Source organism: Lipomyces doorenjongii (assembly GCF_038497915.1).
Source record: "Lipomyces doorenjongii strain NRRL Y-27504 unplaced genomic scaffold V1508scaffold_18, whole genome shotgun sequence".
Lineage (NCBI taxonomy): Eukaryota > Fungi > Ascomycota > Lipomycetes > Lipomycetales > Lipomycetaceae > Lipomyces > Lipomyces doorenjongii.
Genome location: NW_027118085.1, coordinates 1 through 17,658, shown reverse-complemented (window position 1 = coordinate 17,658; position 17,658 = coordinate 1). Strand labels below are relative to the sequence as shown.

General features: G+C 47.3%; 5 protein-coding genes across 5 annotated transcripts; 2 read left to right on the top strand and 3 right to left on the bottom strand.

Moving 5' to 3' along the window:
• Positions 1-46: 46 nt before the first annotated feature.
• On the bottom strand, positions 47-1,782 carry V1508DRAFT_84540 (uncharacterized protein). The gene has a single exon (XM_066943076.1). It carries the CDS (start codon positions 1,518-1,520, stop codon positions 288-290), a length of 1,233 nt encoding a protein of 410 aa, XP_066796365.1. The 5' UTR covers positions 1,521-1,782; the 3' UTR covers positions 47-287.
• A 5,667-nt stretch (positions 1,783-7,449) lies between these two features.
• On the top strand, positions 7,450-10,522 carry V1508DRAFT_415526 (T-complex protein 11-domain-containing protein). The gene has a single exon (XM_066940076.1). It carries the CDS (start codon positions 7,760-7,762, stop codon positions 10,025-10,027), a length of 2,268 nt encoding a protein of 755 aa, XP_066796364.1. The 5' UTR covers positions 7,450-7,759; the 3' UTR covers positions 10,028-10,522.
• Positions 10,226-11,924, bottom strand: V1508DRAFT_415524 (uncharacterized protein). The gene is made up of 3 exons (XM_066940075.1): positions 11,205-11,924; positions 10,836-10,888; positions 10,226-10,783 (listed from the first exon to the last, which is right to left on the bottom strand). The coding sequence occupies exons 1-3, from the start codon at positions 11,765-11,767 to the stop codon at positions 10,365-10,367; spliced, it is 1,035 nt and encodes a 344-aa protein (XP_066796363.1). The 5' UTR covers positions 11,768-11,924; the 3' UTR covers positions 10,226-10,364.
• A 1,220-nt stretch (positions 11,925-13,144) lies between these two features.
• V1508DRAFT_415519 (uncharacterized protein) lies at positions 13,145-14,877 on the top strand. The gene has a single exon (XM_066940074.1). It carries the CDS (start codon positions 13,216-13,218, stop codon positions 14,668-14,670), a length of 1,455 nt encoding a protein of 484 aa, XP_066796362.1. The 5' UTR covers positions 13,145-13,215; the 3' UTR covers positions 14,671-14,877.
• On the bottom strand, positions 14,842-16,133 carry V1508DRAFT_431974 (NADP-dependent oxidoreductase domain-containing protein; the record flags this gene model as incomplete). The annotated part of the gene is made up of 5 exons (XM_066941939.1): positions 14,842-15,708; positions 15,763-15,845; positions 15,899-15,957; positions 16,043-16,069; positions 16,111-16,133. The coding sequence occupies 5 exons, from the start codon at positions 16,131-16,133 to the stop codon at positions 14,842-14,844; spliced, it is 1,059 nt and encodes a 352-aa protein (XP_066796361.1).
• Positions 16,134-17,658: the final 1,525 nt, after the last annotated feature.

The window sequence follows — 17,658 nt, the reverse complement described above, 5'->3', positions numbered from 1 at the left end:
CTCTTGGACACTGGATTGCTCACATTTGCGAGCTCATCAGTGATGATTTCGTTCTAATTCACTAAGTTTATTTATGCCATAATACTTTCATACAACCTATAGTACATGATGCATTTCAAATATGATATCTAACTGCATACGACACAATTCTCCCAAAATATGTGTTTCAAGTGCCGATAGGCTACCGTGCTCAGCTTGCTTTCCCCTTAGCTCACCCATTATTAAACAGCCCCATTGCCCAACTCATGTTATGCATTTCAGTCAAATGCCATCAAAAATCTATTACTCTAATAGTAACCATTCTCGCCGCTATGTTTCTTCGATTCCACCAACGGATCGCTCATCTCGTTCTCCTCTATCTCACTCGCACCTAACGGCGTCATCCTCCGACTTAACGCCGGCCGTCGCGTAGGCGGTCGATCGTAGTCTGCTAATTCAATATATTCGTATTGCCATCTCGATCGTTTTCCCTTTTGCGGACTTGGCAGGAAGTTCCAGCGCGCGATTAAGAAGACAGTACTGGCGAACATCGCGCCGCCCATGAGGTCGATGAAGTAATGATGTGTGAGATACATCGTGCTCCACCATATCCAAAGCACATACGCCAAAAAAAGGGGTGTTAGTTTTGGAAACACATGGCTGAGAAATAGCGCTTCGAGAACGGCATCCGCCGAATGTAACGACGGAAACGCGCCAAAGGCGAGCGGCGAGGCTGTGAAAGCTGAGGTGTAAAGGTTCGTTCCGAATAATTGGTCCACTCGCTCAAGACCGCCAGGGGAACCTGGCATGTCGTACGATGCCGGAGTAAGGCCGTTTCTGTTTTCGTACCAGGGTGCGCATGTTGGGAACATGTTTTGGATGATGACGCCAAAAAGACTCATGTAGCCGAACGATCGCGCAAAGACGGGGAGCGATCCAGGCGAAGCAAAGACGAAGATTAGCAACGATACAACGAATGGTGCGCCGTAGTGCATAATGCCGTATGGCAACCAAGCAAGTACGTCAAAGAGGGCGCGTGGGCTCGACGCGAGCATGCTGCTCAGATTTCCGCCATACAATGCCGTTTCCAGAGTCGGCAAAACCGTCACCCAGATCGGCGGTCGCCATTCTGTGGGAATAAATCGTGACGAGTAAAATAAAAAGAGATACGCTGCTATCGGGAGGAAAGGAAAGAAGAATTGCGACGTGATTGGAATCGTAATGGCGACGAGCAAAGCCAATGCTATGAGAATCTTGAACACAAGTTTCGGCTCCTCAACCACGAAGAAGCAAAATACACCGACAAAGAATAAAAACACGTATTGTAAATCTGTGGCACATAATTTATGCCCTCGTACATTTGCGATTGTCTTGAAGATGTTGAATGATGTCTCGATTCGGTGAATAGGCGGTCTCTCGATAGTAATTATGCTAGCGTTATCCTGTCGAGATCGCGGCAGTACCGGCGCCGTATCTGACAGGTTGGGGTCAAAGTGTCCCGATTGATTAACAAATTTGTATTTCAGACGCGAAAGCATCATGAATTAGGACTAGTAACTAGTACGGGATGGTGTACCTGTAAATCTCCGCCGTGCGTTCTCGAGCTTGCTATTAGCGAGTGTGAGCTCAATTAATCGTCCGTAAACGTGAGATGCGCTACTGTTAGCAATATACAGGTCTATCGCATTCCATCTATTGTTTGCGAGGACTGGAGCCTTGATCGCCTGTGCAATCTCGAGGGGGCCGCGTACGATCGTTGGTGGTAGGTAATTGCTGACTTTGCGCAGCCATCCGCGAGGAACCGAGCAACGCCGGATCCTGAGATGCCCTGAAACACAAATCGCCGCCGCGGGTCTGCCAGCCGGTGTGACTCGAGCTTCGTCAGGAACAAAATCACTTCTGCACTGTCGACTATATTTTGTCTCATTGTGTATAGAATTACTCAACTGAACTATACAATTTATATATATGTATATTAGCGTCTTCAGACTGAAAATAAAGCCAACATTAAATGCGGTTAACAGTCTATTTTATTATCTACTTGCGTGACAAAATAGAGTATATTAATGACGTCAAACAGACAAGAATTTTCGCAGTTTCTGAAGGGATTGCGGGACGTTCGGCTTCATTGTCGGCTTACTTCTTTCAGCCTGTGCGCAATACGCAACATAACTTTATCATTGAGCTGCATAGGCCAAATCACTGCGGTGATGATCCCTGGTGAGGTGCGATTATCGTACCCTATGTTGAGATTCGTTACCAGGATTTCGGGCAACTCTAACTATTGACCTTTAATCATTGTCGATGCCATGTATATCTGTAACTATAAAACCTTGTCGTCGCATGAATCACACGGACATGTAGGATCAACCGTGTGAAGATCTGCCATAGACAGCCAATCTGAAGAACACATGAATTGTCACCAAATGAGTGTAAACAATGTCAATAATCAATATCGTGTGTTCAGTGTTTGCAAAGTTAAGCTGCGACGTTGGTGTGTTACGTCATGAAGACAGAACGTGGTCTCCTTCGTAGTTAACGGTTTCTATTATTGGTAACCCGGCAGGAATAGTGCAAATGAAATGAGAAACTTCTCAGATACGAGTGCAATATGATAAGCGTTCGAGAGAAGAAACCCTTTGTGATCTACCGTGCATCTAATGTGACGAGATCCGCGGAGAAGGGTCGTGTAGTCCGGTTTGCATGTGAACTCACTGCAAATTTCCTTGAGAGATCATGTCTAATCCAATGACGCGGTCAAAATGTGATATTGCTTGCGCGGATGTCAGCTCCAGCAATTAATATGTGATGTACGAAACATGGAGATTATCTTGAACAGTTCGGGCGCTGAGTCTGGGCATCACGATAGCGCCGCACTATAAGCGGCTCCAGACCTCTTCGATTATTAGTGAACGTGACAAAATGTGAGAACCTAGGACTTGATATTGCTATGACGCTATTTGATAATTCGAATTCATTCCTATTATACTGTTTGTTACATCATCTCCTGTCCCTCTGAAGAGATTAGATGGTACAGGTTGACTGGCGGTATATGCTAGCCAGGCGCATTAGTTTTCAACGCGTCCAGCCAAATAGGGCCCTCTCGAAAGGCAGGGAGCCGCACAACATCACTGCACACTAAATTCAGTCCTGTCCTCCATCGCATGTCATAACGGCTGTCAGTTTCTCTGGCCTTGGTTGTTTAGCTCTCAGAAGACATAGCCACTGGTGTGGTGGTGTGGTCGTGCGGCGCAGCCGGGATTAGAAACGGCGATAAGTCCCTCGTCTGATGACGAATACTAGGTTGAAAGGCTTAGTAAGGAGTGCGGAGCAGTGCGACTGACGTTGTTCTAGAGTTTTTGAATATACAGTTTAGTGAGGTAAAGGGGCGCGGGTGCTGCTGAGTCAAGTCATGAGCCCGCCACCCGACAGCAACAGTGTGAAGAACGCAGGCAGCGGGAGACGTCAGATGCTTGCACTGTCTGCATAGTGCGCGAATAATGCCTATTTGAGCAGACTGCAATCGTGTGGCCCGGCTTCTTCCAGGGAGCTGGGTCGAGGATAATCAGGAGTGCTTGCCAGAGAGAAGGATGCGCTACTCCAATAATACTTTGACAGACAGGTGGTAGACGTGTCCTTCTAGTCGACTAATATCTATCAGAGGGAAGGGAAGTTGGTCCACTTGGCGTCCACGGACCCTCGATGGTGCTCATACTCATTTGCATCGAGAGAACGGACAAGATTGGACTGGCTACAATTGCTGCGTTGCATCATTAGCGGCGCATAGCGATCGACGAACGTCTTGGTCTTGCGTCTTGCGGTCGACGTATCACATCGCAGTTCCACCTGTGGAGTGGCGGACGCAAGGAGCTCCATGATCACGTCGACCATTTCACCGCATGCTGGCAACCTGCGCTTCCAAATACTTGAACGCGGTTGGGCTGTCTCACTCGACACAACGTCCCGGTCTCTGGAATAATATTGTGCTGAGACCAAGGAGCGGGTCGCGACGGTGGGGCTCTCTCAAGGACCAGACGAAGCAAGGAGAAAGCTGAGAGTTGTTGCTGCAGGTCGGCGCAGAGCCTTTGCGTACAAAGTTGCCCGAAACGTCTCCTCCGGCTCGGCAGACAGACCAGACAGAAATTTAACTTGGCCCCCGCACTACTGGACTGGGTGGCCACACCAAACGCGGTGTGTCGATAGTCGTCGACACGAGGCCAGCCCCCGTGCGGCTCAAATCCACGCGAGTGCAAAAGTTAAGATTGCACTCGCTCGATGCAGTGCAAATTAAACGAAACTAATTTGCAACCGCATTTCTTTACGTCTCCGAACAGGCGGCGATAAGAAACCACATCAGATACAGATCTGTACTCTCGCGGAGAAACTAGGGAGATGTTTATAGTGGACAATTGTTTGGTTTGTTGTTGATAGATCCAATATGGGCCCGCTTAAGAAGGACGAGACTCGGGTTACTATTGTAGACAAAGATGCTTCGCCTCCAAATATTCACATTTTGAGCTGCCAGCCACTGTCAACCTTACAGAACCATATAATCTGATGCCGGAACTAATGGCTAAGCTATATTCAGAAACTTCTGAGAATGGTGTAGAATCCTCTTCAGATGGTTACCCCCATAAAATTTCTTAAGCTCGATCGGCCGAGAAGTCGGAACAGGAAATTTAATCCTACCAGAAGCTTCAGACGAAGAGCTCCTGCAGTAGCCAGCCATACAGGATAATTTGGATTTAGATGAGGACGATTCTCCTGAAGTAGTGCCTATTTCTGAGGAACCGGAGGATATTCTCCAAGCATTAGAGCAATTGTCTGGGCTAGTCACTGATTAAATTCTCAAACGTCCGCTTTGGCGCGCCGAAAGTAGCAGAATTATCAATTTTTCTTGATTTTGATTTTCGGTCCAGTTTCAGTGCGGTTATTTGCAGACGTATCTAGTGCTTTTACGTCTTATCTAATCTGTCAAATGCTTTAGCGCGGTGTGGGCGATATTGTCCATGAACCAAAGCAGCAGCAAGCGATGGGCAAATTGAAGATAATATTTGCGTCGATAAACTAGGTCTTGGTTCCGGTCGACCGGATTGATGAGTCCAAATGACGAGTCCAAATGTTGGGCCCAACCAAAAGAGGTCTGCCCGCGGGTCCGCCATGTGGCACTTGGCGTATGCATGATAGATTGCAATAATACTACAAATCTTTCGTCTGGTATTATTACAGTTTGAATTGATTGTTCTTACGGTTTTGGAAATCGCGGCGGGTGTATTTGATGGGGTAAGTTAAGGTCGCTAAGATATAATCAAATTAGCCACCCCGCAACGATGACCTTATTTCAAGACGTACAACATATATATAACCAAGGTGCAGTACGCCAATTATTGTTCACTGTCTAGGTGTCCCAATGGCTAGCCCACACTGTACAGGCTCACTGCCGTCGTGCAGCAGTCGTGGCACGAGCGCGTCCTGGCAATTTCCAGAACGTCTTATTTATCGTAATCGCCAACCCAGTTAATTCCAAAGCACTATATTCTAATTATCTTCTTTGTCTGTTCTGTTTTGTTAATTTAGATTGAGAGTTTGTGAGGACTCGTTGGTACCCGCTACCTAGTTTGATAACCTATAGGCAGTTAGTGGCTGTCATTTCAGGGTCGATGCCACGGGTGGCGAGGCGACACGACGACATCCCCCACTTAAGACTACGCGATCGCGCCGAGACTTGCTCGCTATTGCTTTCCTTTGTTCGTCGATTGGTGTGCTCAGAGCCCCATCGACCTTCTAGAGCCGCCATCTTTCATGATCAGGGAGATATGCCCTTCGATTCAGCACAGCCGTACCGCCCGTCACGATGATGAATAGTCGCCTCCTCCACACCACGCGCTTGTTTGTCCTCTGTAGTGCAGTGTAGAGTCTGCAAGCTGGCAATATGAGGAAGCGCCTAGCAATCGCTAGACGATTCAAAATGTCGCAGAACCGAGGCCACGTCTCAGACACAGCAAGACTGCGTAGTCCATTAATGTCTAGTTGCAGCTAACGGCTGGAATAAAACTTGCTTGTCATGTATAGTATGCTGCCTTGCATATCATATGGTTGGTATAATTCGTGTTAGGCACAGAAGTGGCATTGCTAAGTCCATCGACATGATTAATTGTATTATTCACCTGCGATGCCTCATGAGTGGTTCTCTAAATGTGAGCAGCAAGCGCTGCTCGGCTGGCTAGCTGTCGCTGTGCTCTTGCCACGAGTGTAATAATAATGCGAAGGACCCACTGCAATCCAACGCACAGACTCGCAGTCGCAACCCGGCTGGGCGGCGCAGTCGAATGTGCTAAAAAAAAGTCCCCTTACTGGCGTGGATGCTTATAACGTGGGAGAATGATCGAGCGTGTCGACTCCCTTGCTGTAGAAAATATCACCTGGTGCGTTGGAAATATCAAATTGCGCCGCCGAGAGGGCGTACCTCGCGCCACTCTAATCTGCGCCACATCATCCGCGCTAAACCACAACCCTGACCCCAGTCTTGATAAATACCCTAACCCATATTGAACACCATCTAGGGGGCGTGTGACAGATGTCGCACAATCCGAGTTGAAGATCAGCAGCGGATCTTTAAAACACGATTTCATTCTGTGTAACAAGTATAAAAACAACTTATCTCTTCAGGTACCATGCTTTATTCGTCTGGCAGAGAATCGTAAGCTATTCAGACGCGAACGAAGCATTTATTCTATACTGAAGAGGGTCGGGGCAAGCTAGTAGGAATGTGCACTTACTGCAAGAAAGCGCTACGCCAAAACTTCGCTGTAAATCTCCAGATCTCCGACAGGTTTTGGTGTCGCACATGCTGCAACCTGCAAATCAAACAGCCCCTATCACTAGAGCACATGAGAGCGCAACAGGCAATTCGGCTGACTGCTGATGATGACCTCATATGACAAGCAATCCTTACCAAATACTGTAGTGTGGCATGGGCATTGATTGCGACGCATTTGGAAACTCGTGTGTCGCTGACTGAAATATTACTCGTATTCGTACAGGACGCGCGTGTTGTTTCTCCCAAGCAATGGCTTGCAAATACTTTCACTTCTGTGTGACCAATGAATCAAACTTGGGATTTCAATATGTGAACGGTTATCCAAGAACTGCAATCAGAATGATCCAGTTCAATGCACAATTGAATACAGGTTCCCTCCTGCTCAATTCAGGGTGCTGATGTGCCGCAATGTAAGTTTACGAATTCTGCGCAATGACGAACGAGGCGTATCGTGGCTTTGCGTCTCAAAGTCTGTAATTTGCTGGTACGTCTGAAAGACGCGGCTCTTGATATCTGGTGGCGACTCGAGATATCCCCGTACGTTCCATACACACGCACTTTTTGGCTTTGTGCTAGTTTTTTCGCCGCCTCGCAGCGTCGGACTCTTCCTAAGACTCGTGGCAGTCTCTCTATTCTTCTCATGCCCAATTTTAAGGACGGGTAGTTCAACCGCCGTCAGACGGCATCCCGCGGAACTGGGAAGGGCAAAGATATGAAAATACAAAAATATTAGTAAAACTAAACCGTAGCCGACGCCGCCGCCGCTCCCGCACCTCGTGCCTCTTCGAATAAATATTCCGTCGCCTCCCACCCCATTTAACCGGGTTACCTTTCCCTTTCCCTTCCCTTCCTTTACATTCTCAACCTCCGTATCGCTCATAATTCACATTAGCAATGTCAATATAATATACCGCCACCACCACTCTTCTCAGCTAGTCATATTATATATTCAACACGCAAATGGACCATCCCCATCATCAGTCACAACCGCGGCCCCAGGCCCCTGCCCCCACAGCCACTGCTTCGGCAACGACCAGTAAACCAGGCTCTGCCTCGACCCAAGCGCAGCAGCAACAGCAGCATCACCATCAGCAAGAACGGCGCCATTCCTTACTTGCCGCAGTTGCCGCGGCCGTCGGTCAGCCTGGCACTGAAGCCGCTGAACGCTGCGACGATTTCGAAGCCATGAACTACCAGACAGGATACGAAGAATCGTCGGCAACTGCTGCTGCAGCTGCCGCGGTCGCCGTATCGGAGCCAGCAGTCGTCGTGTCACAGCAGTCGTCGCAACAAGGCGCTGTCGATGGTCATATAGCGGTCGTCAAGCTCAAACGGCCGTACGCAGTCGCGTGCTCCGTTGCGAAGCGAGCAAAACTCGAGCATGAAAATAGGTCTGACAGTGCTATGTCCGATGTTGATTCCGAAGTCGATATGCCCTCATCAACAGCGGAGCATATAACACGGTCACAGCTTCCGACTCCGGCTGCATCTCCTGCTCCGCCGTCCTTGCAATTGTCGCCGGCTGGAGAGCCAAGTCGGACAGCTTATCGCCGAATGAGATCAAAATCATTGCCGGACATCAGCTTGTTGTCGTTGCATACGTCTGCGATAGAGGAATGGTCAGTCAAAAAACGCGGCAGTCGTCATCATCATCGCCATTCTCATCGCCATCATCGATCGTCAAAGGTGGCATCTCCATCTGAATCTGTATCTTCAAATGTGCCACCGGTCAATCTCCAGGGATTGCGAGAACTCGACCTCCAGGAAATCTTCAAGAATCCGCAACTTCGTCACGACATTGTATTCGACCCGCAGCTCCAGTTCCGACCGAACCTCGACGGCGAACGAGGTAGGAGAAAGAAAGCGTTGGCAGACAAATACTGGGACGGTGTCATCGCCGAATGCGACGTTCTTTCGGCGGCATACCTCTCGCGGCGAGAAGCGCAAATTGAGCGCGGCAGCAAGCTTGCTGGTATCCTCAGTTCGCTCAGGGAAATCCTCGTAAGTTTGCTACCGGCACGCGATCGTCCTCAGATTGAGGAAGTTTTGGATTTGGAGTTGCAGATCCAGCAGTTGCAGCATGCCGCGTTTGACTTCGTCAAGCTTGCAAACTGGTTGGCTGGCGTATTCAAGTCGCACTGTGCGCCCATGCGAGACGCTTGGGTCGATCAGATGTTGGCGTGTATCACTTCCGGTGTCGCGACTCGAGACTCGTCAAAGTTGGTTGATGGCCTGCGCATGATTTTCACCATCTTGGAAGCTATGAAGTTGGATGTCGCGAACCACCAGATTCGAACACTGCGGCCGTTACTAGTTGAGACTGCGGTCGAATTCGAGCAGGATTATTTTGCGCAGCGGGTCCAGCGGCGGAAAATTGATGTGAAACAGGCAGTCGAGTGGTTCAAGAACTCGTACAAAGAAGCGTCGAAAACGGAGCCCAAGGTGCCTTATATTGACGTCTTTGTTTCGAGCTTGGTATCCTTGTTTTCGTCTGCGTCGCCACAGCAACCAATAGCAGGCGCGAAGGATGAGTTTCCGGTGACGTTTGCGTTTGACGTGTCGCGCCTCCGGTCGCTGAAGTCTGATGTCGCACAAATCACATGCCTCCAGCAATGCCTGACGTTGTACAGACAGCTCGTCGCGTCCTGTCAACCCGGCGAGACCCCGACACAACGCGACCTCGACGCGCTCAAGGCAGAGCTACTCGTGCTCGTCGCTGATGACGATGCCTCGTCGGTGTCAGCCACCACATCATCACCCGTTGTGCCGTCGACTATCTCCACCACAGACACGACCATGTCCATCGCCAACAACCTGCGTTGGCCGGCAAACAGTACCGCAATCTCCCTTCAGATCGCCCGCAAGGTCAAGGAACACTTCCCGAACCGCGGACCGGGGCTCAGCGCCATGGCTGATCTCGCCCAGAAGTGGCTGTCCGCTCATCTGAATGCGGAGGCGTCCAAAGTCTACAAACTAGTCGAAGGCCGGATCCTTGGCGACCTCGAGCGTCGCGTCAAGGCTTGCTTCAACGGCGCGGGGGTGGCGGCCACCACAGCGGACTGGAAGCCAGCGGCCGCACAGCCTAAGGAAGCTGCAGGATGGTCTCAGGCATCAAAAGACGTTGCGCCAGAACTCGGCATCCTGGCTGGCAGAATCTGCTTGCTCGGTGACTTCCATTGGAGTGTGTTTGCGGGTTACTACATTTCCGGAGTTGCGTCGAAAATTTGATTGGGCATTTTTGTATGATTTTGGGACAGTGAGGGATGAGTTCATGTTATTTATTAAATTGTTACATATGTTATATTACGGTGTCTCGTGGGATTATATTTTGTTACTTTTTGGGTTATGGTATCGCAAGGGCGGTAAATAGGTGTTTCTAGTTGATTTAGCTTTGGATCATCATCATTTACGCGCACTTTTAGTTATCGTTATGTATTGTATGTGGATCTACTCTTTGAGTTAGGTTCACGTGTACGACTATCGCGTGGCTTGACGTATTGTATAATTATATATTGAGTAGCAAAAGATTGATTGACCAGCAAAAGCGATTCATGTATCCCACGCTTTATATGACTCCAACATATTCTATCCACTTTGATATGATTCTGAGGACAACGTGCGCATCTAACTGACGAACGGCGAACCATTCCGTATGGCGCTTCCCGCAGTTACTACAAATTCCATATCTGACTGACCCTGTCAACGAAGGCGGAAACACCTCGCCTCTTTCAGCAGAACACGGAAACATGGCACGTAGTTCCAAATGAATTAACCGTTCGGCGCGGTGTACGGCTCGACATTTGGTTCCACGGACATGTTCGTGCATATTTGAGGAAGATATACCGATAGGAGACGGGAAATGGCCGGTTAGGATTACGGCATGGGAACACTGCGTTGTCCATTGGTGCATTCGCCTGTCAACATTCTTCGCGCGCCCAATTTTGAGATATAATATTGTGTCGGGGTGAACTTGTCTTCTGCGATCTGCATACAACAATGTTAGGTGGCTCATCACAGTAATGCGTAAAAAACTTACAAGGAAAGGCCAGTTCGTATATATAGATATACCCAGCTTCATCGGCTTGCGAAATCGGTTTCTTCAATTCTTCAGCTAAGAGATTGACATATTTGGCACTGACAGCAGGCGTAACCTGTGCGACGTTGTAAGCCTTCACTGTGGCATTATTCAACTTGTGACTACTTGGTGGATGAGTAGACAAGTTGTGCTGGCGGAAAGAATGTTGATTTGCAGTCTGTCGATCTGAGCGTAAATCTGATGGACCATCTACATACATGCAAAACAATCTTCGCCAAAATTTTGAAAATCCATTCTTCTTTTTTTCCGCAAGCGACTCTCGCATTGGAATAATCACTTCATTTGTAAAGGTCGCATTCGGCTTGCGAAATCGGTTTCTTCAATTCTTCAGCTAAGAGATTGACATATTTGGCACTGACAGCAGGCGTAACCTGTGCGACGTTGTAAGCCTTCACTGTGGCATTATTCAACTTGTGACTACTTGGTGGATGAGTAGACAAGTTGTGCTGGCGGAAAGAATGTTGATTTGCAGTCTGTCGATCTGAGCGTAAATCTGATGGACCATCTACATACATGCAAAACAATCTTCGCCAAAATTTTGAAAATCCATTCTTCTTTTTTTCCGCAAGCGACTCTCGCATTGGAATAATCACTTCATTTGTAAAGGTCGCAGCTTGACCGGCAGCTTGACCATGGCGATATGGTGTCTGACCATTGCTGATTTCGCTGTGATAACCTTCATTGACTCCCGAAACCGTCTTGTGTTTAAACAACTTTTCACATTGATATCTGTGCTGGAAGCAATACACAGCATTGTCATCAAGCGCATACTTACGGTCCACCATCCGCCGGCATCGTTTCTTTGTTGTCTTTGCGATTCCGTTGCAGGGTAGTCTTACGCTACAATTTTCGGGCCCTGAAGTCGTCGGCATGCATGAAAGATATGAAAATAGGCCTACTTTCCCACTTAGCCGAGGTGCACAAGACTCGCAGATTTATATGCTGTCGCCATTGCTGTCATTAACGCGCTTATGATGACACTGATGGGGTGGCTGGGCATCATGCCCATGGTGCATATGTATAGCGCCCCCTCCGACATATGAGACAAGAGGCACGATTGAATCAATTTTCACATATAAAATTTCTTCGCAATGCATGAACTATTTCGATTTGCAACATTTGTATTAATAGGGCACGTCTAATTACACCCAATATTGTGAGTAAAGTTACATCACGACCTCATCTTGCTACAAGGGGTTTAAGTCATTCGTCCTTGCAAGTCGATCTAAGATGAGTGATGTATATGTTGCAGAGTCTTATCCATCTGTTGCGAGAAGGACGTTGATCTAATTCCGGCGCTGTATTTTCGCCTCCGCAGGGTTAGCCAGCGAAGCAGCTCGATCTAGCTAGCAGTACTTCATTCGTCCGTATCCGAGTTCTCGCTGTCTTCAATATCTTGAGCTGGAGTGTTTGTATGTGACGCTTTTTCCGGTTGTGAAGCTCCGGCCGGAGAAGATAGAACAGTCTGTTCCGTCACAGTTTCTTCGCTTTCTCGTTGCTCAGCCGACCCTAACGTCATTTCATTCGATTCCTCTATCTGCGTAGCGGCTTGATGCGGCAGGCCATGATGCGTCTAAGACCAACCACAAAGTCAATAAGCAATTCTTCCACATCTCTTCAGATATCAAGAGAACGAACCTCAAACTGCAGTAGTAAATTGTCCCACATTTCCACCAATGCCATGTCATCCTTAGCCAAAACCTGAATCGTCGCCGGATCAATGCTTTGCTATAGCAATTGCACCATGTTAGCCATGCCACTATCAGGCGAGGAGTTCAACATAGCTGACCTTTTGATCGCCGACGTTAGGCATACTGCTTGTCATCGTTTATGGCAAAGTCCGAGTATTTAATAAATATTGATATTGCAAACAGAGTTCGTTTTCAGTTGCCTCAATTTACCGTGAAAGCATCAGCCACGCCATTTAGACATTAAGTATTTCTGACAATAATTTGCTTATGCGGCTTAATAGTCAAGGTCGGCCCTTACCCGAAACGATGCTTGTCTAGCTTCGAGCATGTAAGCGAAAGGAGTAGGCACAAAATCGTAGCTTGGGGAATAAAGAAGACGCTCTAGAATAATCATTCAACTGTCTGACTTACTAATAGTGTAAACGTATATCCAGTTATACATTATAGTGATATAGCACAAAGGTTAGATCGGAGATCATTTGCAGTGTCTGGGTAAGGGGTTTCCAAACCCAAGTAAGATTTGGCTTTAGGCATATGCGAGAGGACTGCTGACTGCCAAACGAAATTCCGGCCGATTCATTGGTCGATTTTCAACGGATTCATCAAGTCTGTAGACGTTGATACGCAACATGTGTCCTTCAGCGCAAAGGACATGGCCACAGTTTCTACGGTCTTTGTATTCGACAGAGCTCTCGGTGTTACCGCGTTTACCACAGAATTCAGTGCGATATAAAAGCTCATCATCGTCTTCGGATTCCTCCGTTCAAATAATAGACTCACTTGTAAAGCGAATAACAAAATCTACTTCGACAAATGCAAAAAGGGAAGATCCCGAAGGCGGCACTATTTCACAGAGCAAGCAGCTCGACGAGTTATCTGCCTCATTCCGGAAGCACCTCCAGCATTCACCGCATCCCTCTTCATCACGGTCAAAGAGAGATGAATCGTCGTCACCTGTCCATGCACATTACTCGTCCGTTATTTCTGTCCTGGACGACTTAATAACTCATTATCGTCCAGGCTTGGAAGAATCGCAGCGAAATACTGTACGCGTCCGGCTGCCTTCGCAGAAATGGATAGACTTGGACGTCGATCTTAAAGCATGTCAACGCAGCGAGGATTTTCTCAAACTGTTCGAATATTTCTTCATTCGTGGCAAGATAAGCCCACCAACCGCGGCTGAAATACTTTGGGACCCCAAGTTTTCATCGAAAGATAGCGTATTGGACATGAAGAAAATTGTGCAGAATCAAGGATATTTGGCAGGATGGTCGGAATTGCGACTTCAAATTTTTACGAGCGAGATCGAGATTAAACTGATATCTACAGAGATGCGTGAGATGCAAAGAACTAGCGTTTCGGCCGAGAGGAAAATGGAGTACCGGGCGCTTATAAGTTCTACTTTTGAGAATTCGTGGATTGGATTTTTGGATCAAGGACTATCAATTTCCAACGATGCGTTGAGAAGTATGTGGTATTTAGTCACAAGAGCTGAGAATCAGTTTGATGTTGTTGCGCCGACGATTTATAAGTGGCGGGCTAGCATCGAGTCCACGGATAAGAATGCGAACAAGAATGAGAAGGTCAGAGCCTCGTGTTTGGTCAACGCCGTTACGCAAATGTGGATCATGGCGGCCACTACGGGTAACACACGAGTTATAGAGATCGCGAGGAACTTTTTCAGTGGTGTGCCAGCAGTTTACTATCCACCGATACATAAGTTTGTATTCCAGTTTGTCGATCGCCTTGTTGACATTCACGGCGAGAGATATATGGGGAGTATTGCATCCACGTTGAAGGATGCCACACTCCTCAGTGATTCAACAGTACTGAAGAAAGCACTACATGTTGCTGAAACAATGGAGTGGACGCTGGTCAAAAATGCGGGAATTATCTCACTCATATCAGATTTTGCTGCGGAGGAGCAACGGATAACGAACCAAAATAAATGCGTCAGCGCGAAGGAACGACAAAGTGTCTCCGATGCTCTATTGCTGAAGAGAGTGAGAGACTTGGTGGAGAAGAACGAGGGAAAGAGTGACGCTAAGTCAGAGCTGGTACAAACTCTTCTACAATATGCGTAGAGCAGACTATCTGTTGTTTTATATGTTCGTTACCTTGGATCGGGATAACTGGCAAGGTGTTCGGTGATTGAATTTTGGTTTTAATGGCATATTTGCGAATACTCAAATTAGTTAATGATTCAATTATATATACATACTTCCTCTTTTATGGGTCTAATCACACTGAAAAGTCTAGAAGTGTCCAAAAATCTTCTGCGGCAAGTAGGGTTGTTCTAAGTACTTGATCTCCTCAGGAGTAAGGCTCTTGCCGTTAATCTCAGCAGCTTCCTCTAATCGCCTGATACTGTTAACACCAACGACCGGAGCGACCACTTTGCCCGTGAGCCAGACCAACGCAGTGACGGCCATGCTCCAACCTCTCTTCTTCGCGACCAATTCCAGTCGTCTGACAATCTCCTTCCCGCCTGCATCCAATTCCAATTGAGTGAAAACGCCAGTCGAAGTCTTTGTGCGGAGACTTTGCTCGCTGACTTCCAACGGGCGCGCCAGCAGACCCTGGTGCAATGGACTCCACGGAATGATTCCGACACCATTCATGTTGCAGTAAGGGATTATCTCCCGCTCCTCCTCTCTGTACACCAAGTTGTAAATGTTCTGCATACTAACAAATGTTGTCCAGCCTTTCAATTCCGCAATATGTTGTAATCGAGCGAATTCATGGACCCACATGCTACTAGCGCCAATGTATCTAACCTTTCCAGATTTGACAAGATCGTGCAAAGCTTCCATGATCTCTTCTGGGTCAATGGCCTTGTCATACCTGTGAATCTGAAGCAAATCGATATAACCAGTGCCTAATCTTTCAAGGCAAGCGTCAACCTGTTTGAATATCGCACCACGGGACAAGCCGAACTGGTTGACGAACCTGGGGTGTTGGCGCAGATCAACAAGGAATGCCTCGCCCACTTTTTCCTTGGGAACGGGATAGTAGATCTTTGTCATTATAATGAGCTCTTCGCGAGGAATATTGTAGTGCTGTATGGCTTCTTTAATGAGAACCTCGGATTCACCGTTGGAGTAAGCATTTGCCGTATCCCACTAGGTCACTAGGTCAAACCCTGCCAGACGATATAAACAAATGTAAAACCCTACCGAAGTGATTCCCATGTCATAAGCGCGCTTAAGGATAGGTAGCGCCTCTTCCTTGTCGAGAACCCAGGGTTCCCACGTTGAGGCTGTAATTCTATAGTTAATATCGAATAAATTCAGCTCGGGAAATACTACATACAGCCCATAGACATCATTCCCAGAATCGGCACAGAGACACGAAGACCGCATTTGCCAAGTCTATCCAGTTAGTTTCTAACTAATATTGGTTGACATAAATGAACGGGAGTGTTGTGGTGTTGTGTTAAGAGTAAATTGCTCATACGATGGCTCGGATTGTTGCTCAAAACCTCTATCCACAGATCCGATGGCAAAAATCAGCAAACTACTTACTTTCGATATTCGACCTGCGACATATTTGCGAATTGACAATGTATACGACTTATAATTGGTCTGGGGTAATATTGCAGAGAGCAAGATTCGATCGAGGCAATTCGACGAATAGACTGTAGAGCGGCGCACCGTCCACCGCGGCCCCCGCCGTGTCCACGGATGGTCGTCCGTGTCTTCCAACAACTTCTCAATTATCGCGACTCCTAAAAGACCCCGATGAGCATGATTGTTTCGTCCAAAACTATTGCAACGCAGTAAAACCCAAGCAAAATTTATTGACCGATATAACCATTTGATTAGCTACATGATCTGCGGAAACTGACAACTTTAACATGGCGGGGACTTCTAAATCACTCTCCTCTTCACCAGGAGCCAGCCTCGTCCGACCAACGATTCTACTTATAAACTTGAGCAATTTGGCGATGCAATAAAAAAACCACTAGATTAGGTATCTATGTCACTGCCTATATGTCATAGCACATAGATCGCATGAGGACATGTAATCGAGTTTCCACCATTGTGTGTCGACAATCATCAGGCAGAATTGCAGACTCCATAGGGCTCCATTTTCTCACTATCATCAGAAAATCTATGTTAAACAGATTCGTGTATGTGAGCAATAGATGTGCACGCTCCTCTTTACGCCATTAGGTCGATTGCTTCGGATCGGCTGCGGAGCGGTCAAGCGTCGTCGATGCGCAATTGCCACGAACGCCTATCGACTTTAACTATATCGATGTATCTCATTCGTCCATTGATTACTCAACCCCCTTTCTAGGTTCATATGAGACTTGCTTGGTCCTTAGACTGAGAAGAAGGATCGCCGCATCGGGTGCGGTTCTAGGAAGCCGAAACCTTAATTTAGTACTTGGAAGTCCATGCGAAATTGCACTTCATTCTAGCGATGGCGAAGGACACTCAAGACAGTGTATACGCACCAGTACAATGATGTAGATCGAATGTATTCGAGCATATTTGCTCATCAGCTATTTAAAGTGCCACTAATCGTTCAGCCTTACCGATTGTGATACGAAATTAGAGGTTAGAAGTAGCTTAACCTGATCGGTCTAGTCCAGCGGGGATCCCTCCGTTTTATTTGTAAATCGCACTAATCAAAGGACACCCAAACGTAGCTCCATACTATCTGAAGCACGGCCAATTAGTTCATTTCTGAGTATATCCCTAGAATAAGAAAATCGAATTATTGAGCGTTATGAAGTTGTACCACCAGACATTAACAGACTAGGGTTTGTGGGAAGCTTGCTATTGCATGGCGGTTGTGTGATAAACCAGATACATATGATTTAAAATGCCAACTTGAGATAAGAACCAATAGATTACTAAAGTTGAACTGCTTAGAGCATATTGCGGAGATGTCGGAGATAGGTTAATTCCGATGGTAGTTAGCTTTACGTAAAGCGGGCAGCCCCCTTAAAGATCCTCTCGCACAATATAACGTACTTCCCTAGCGAACCGCCCACACCACCGAACCGCCCATTTGCCCATCACAAAAATACTACATGAAGCTATTCGCGCCAACATCAACCA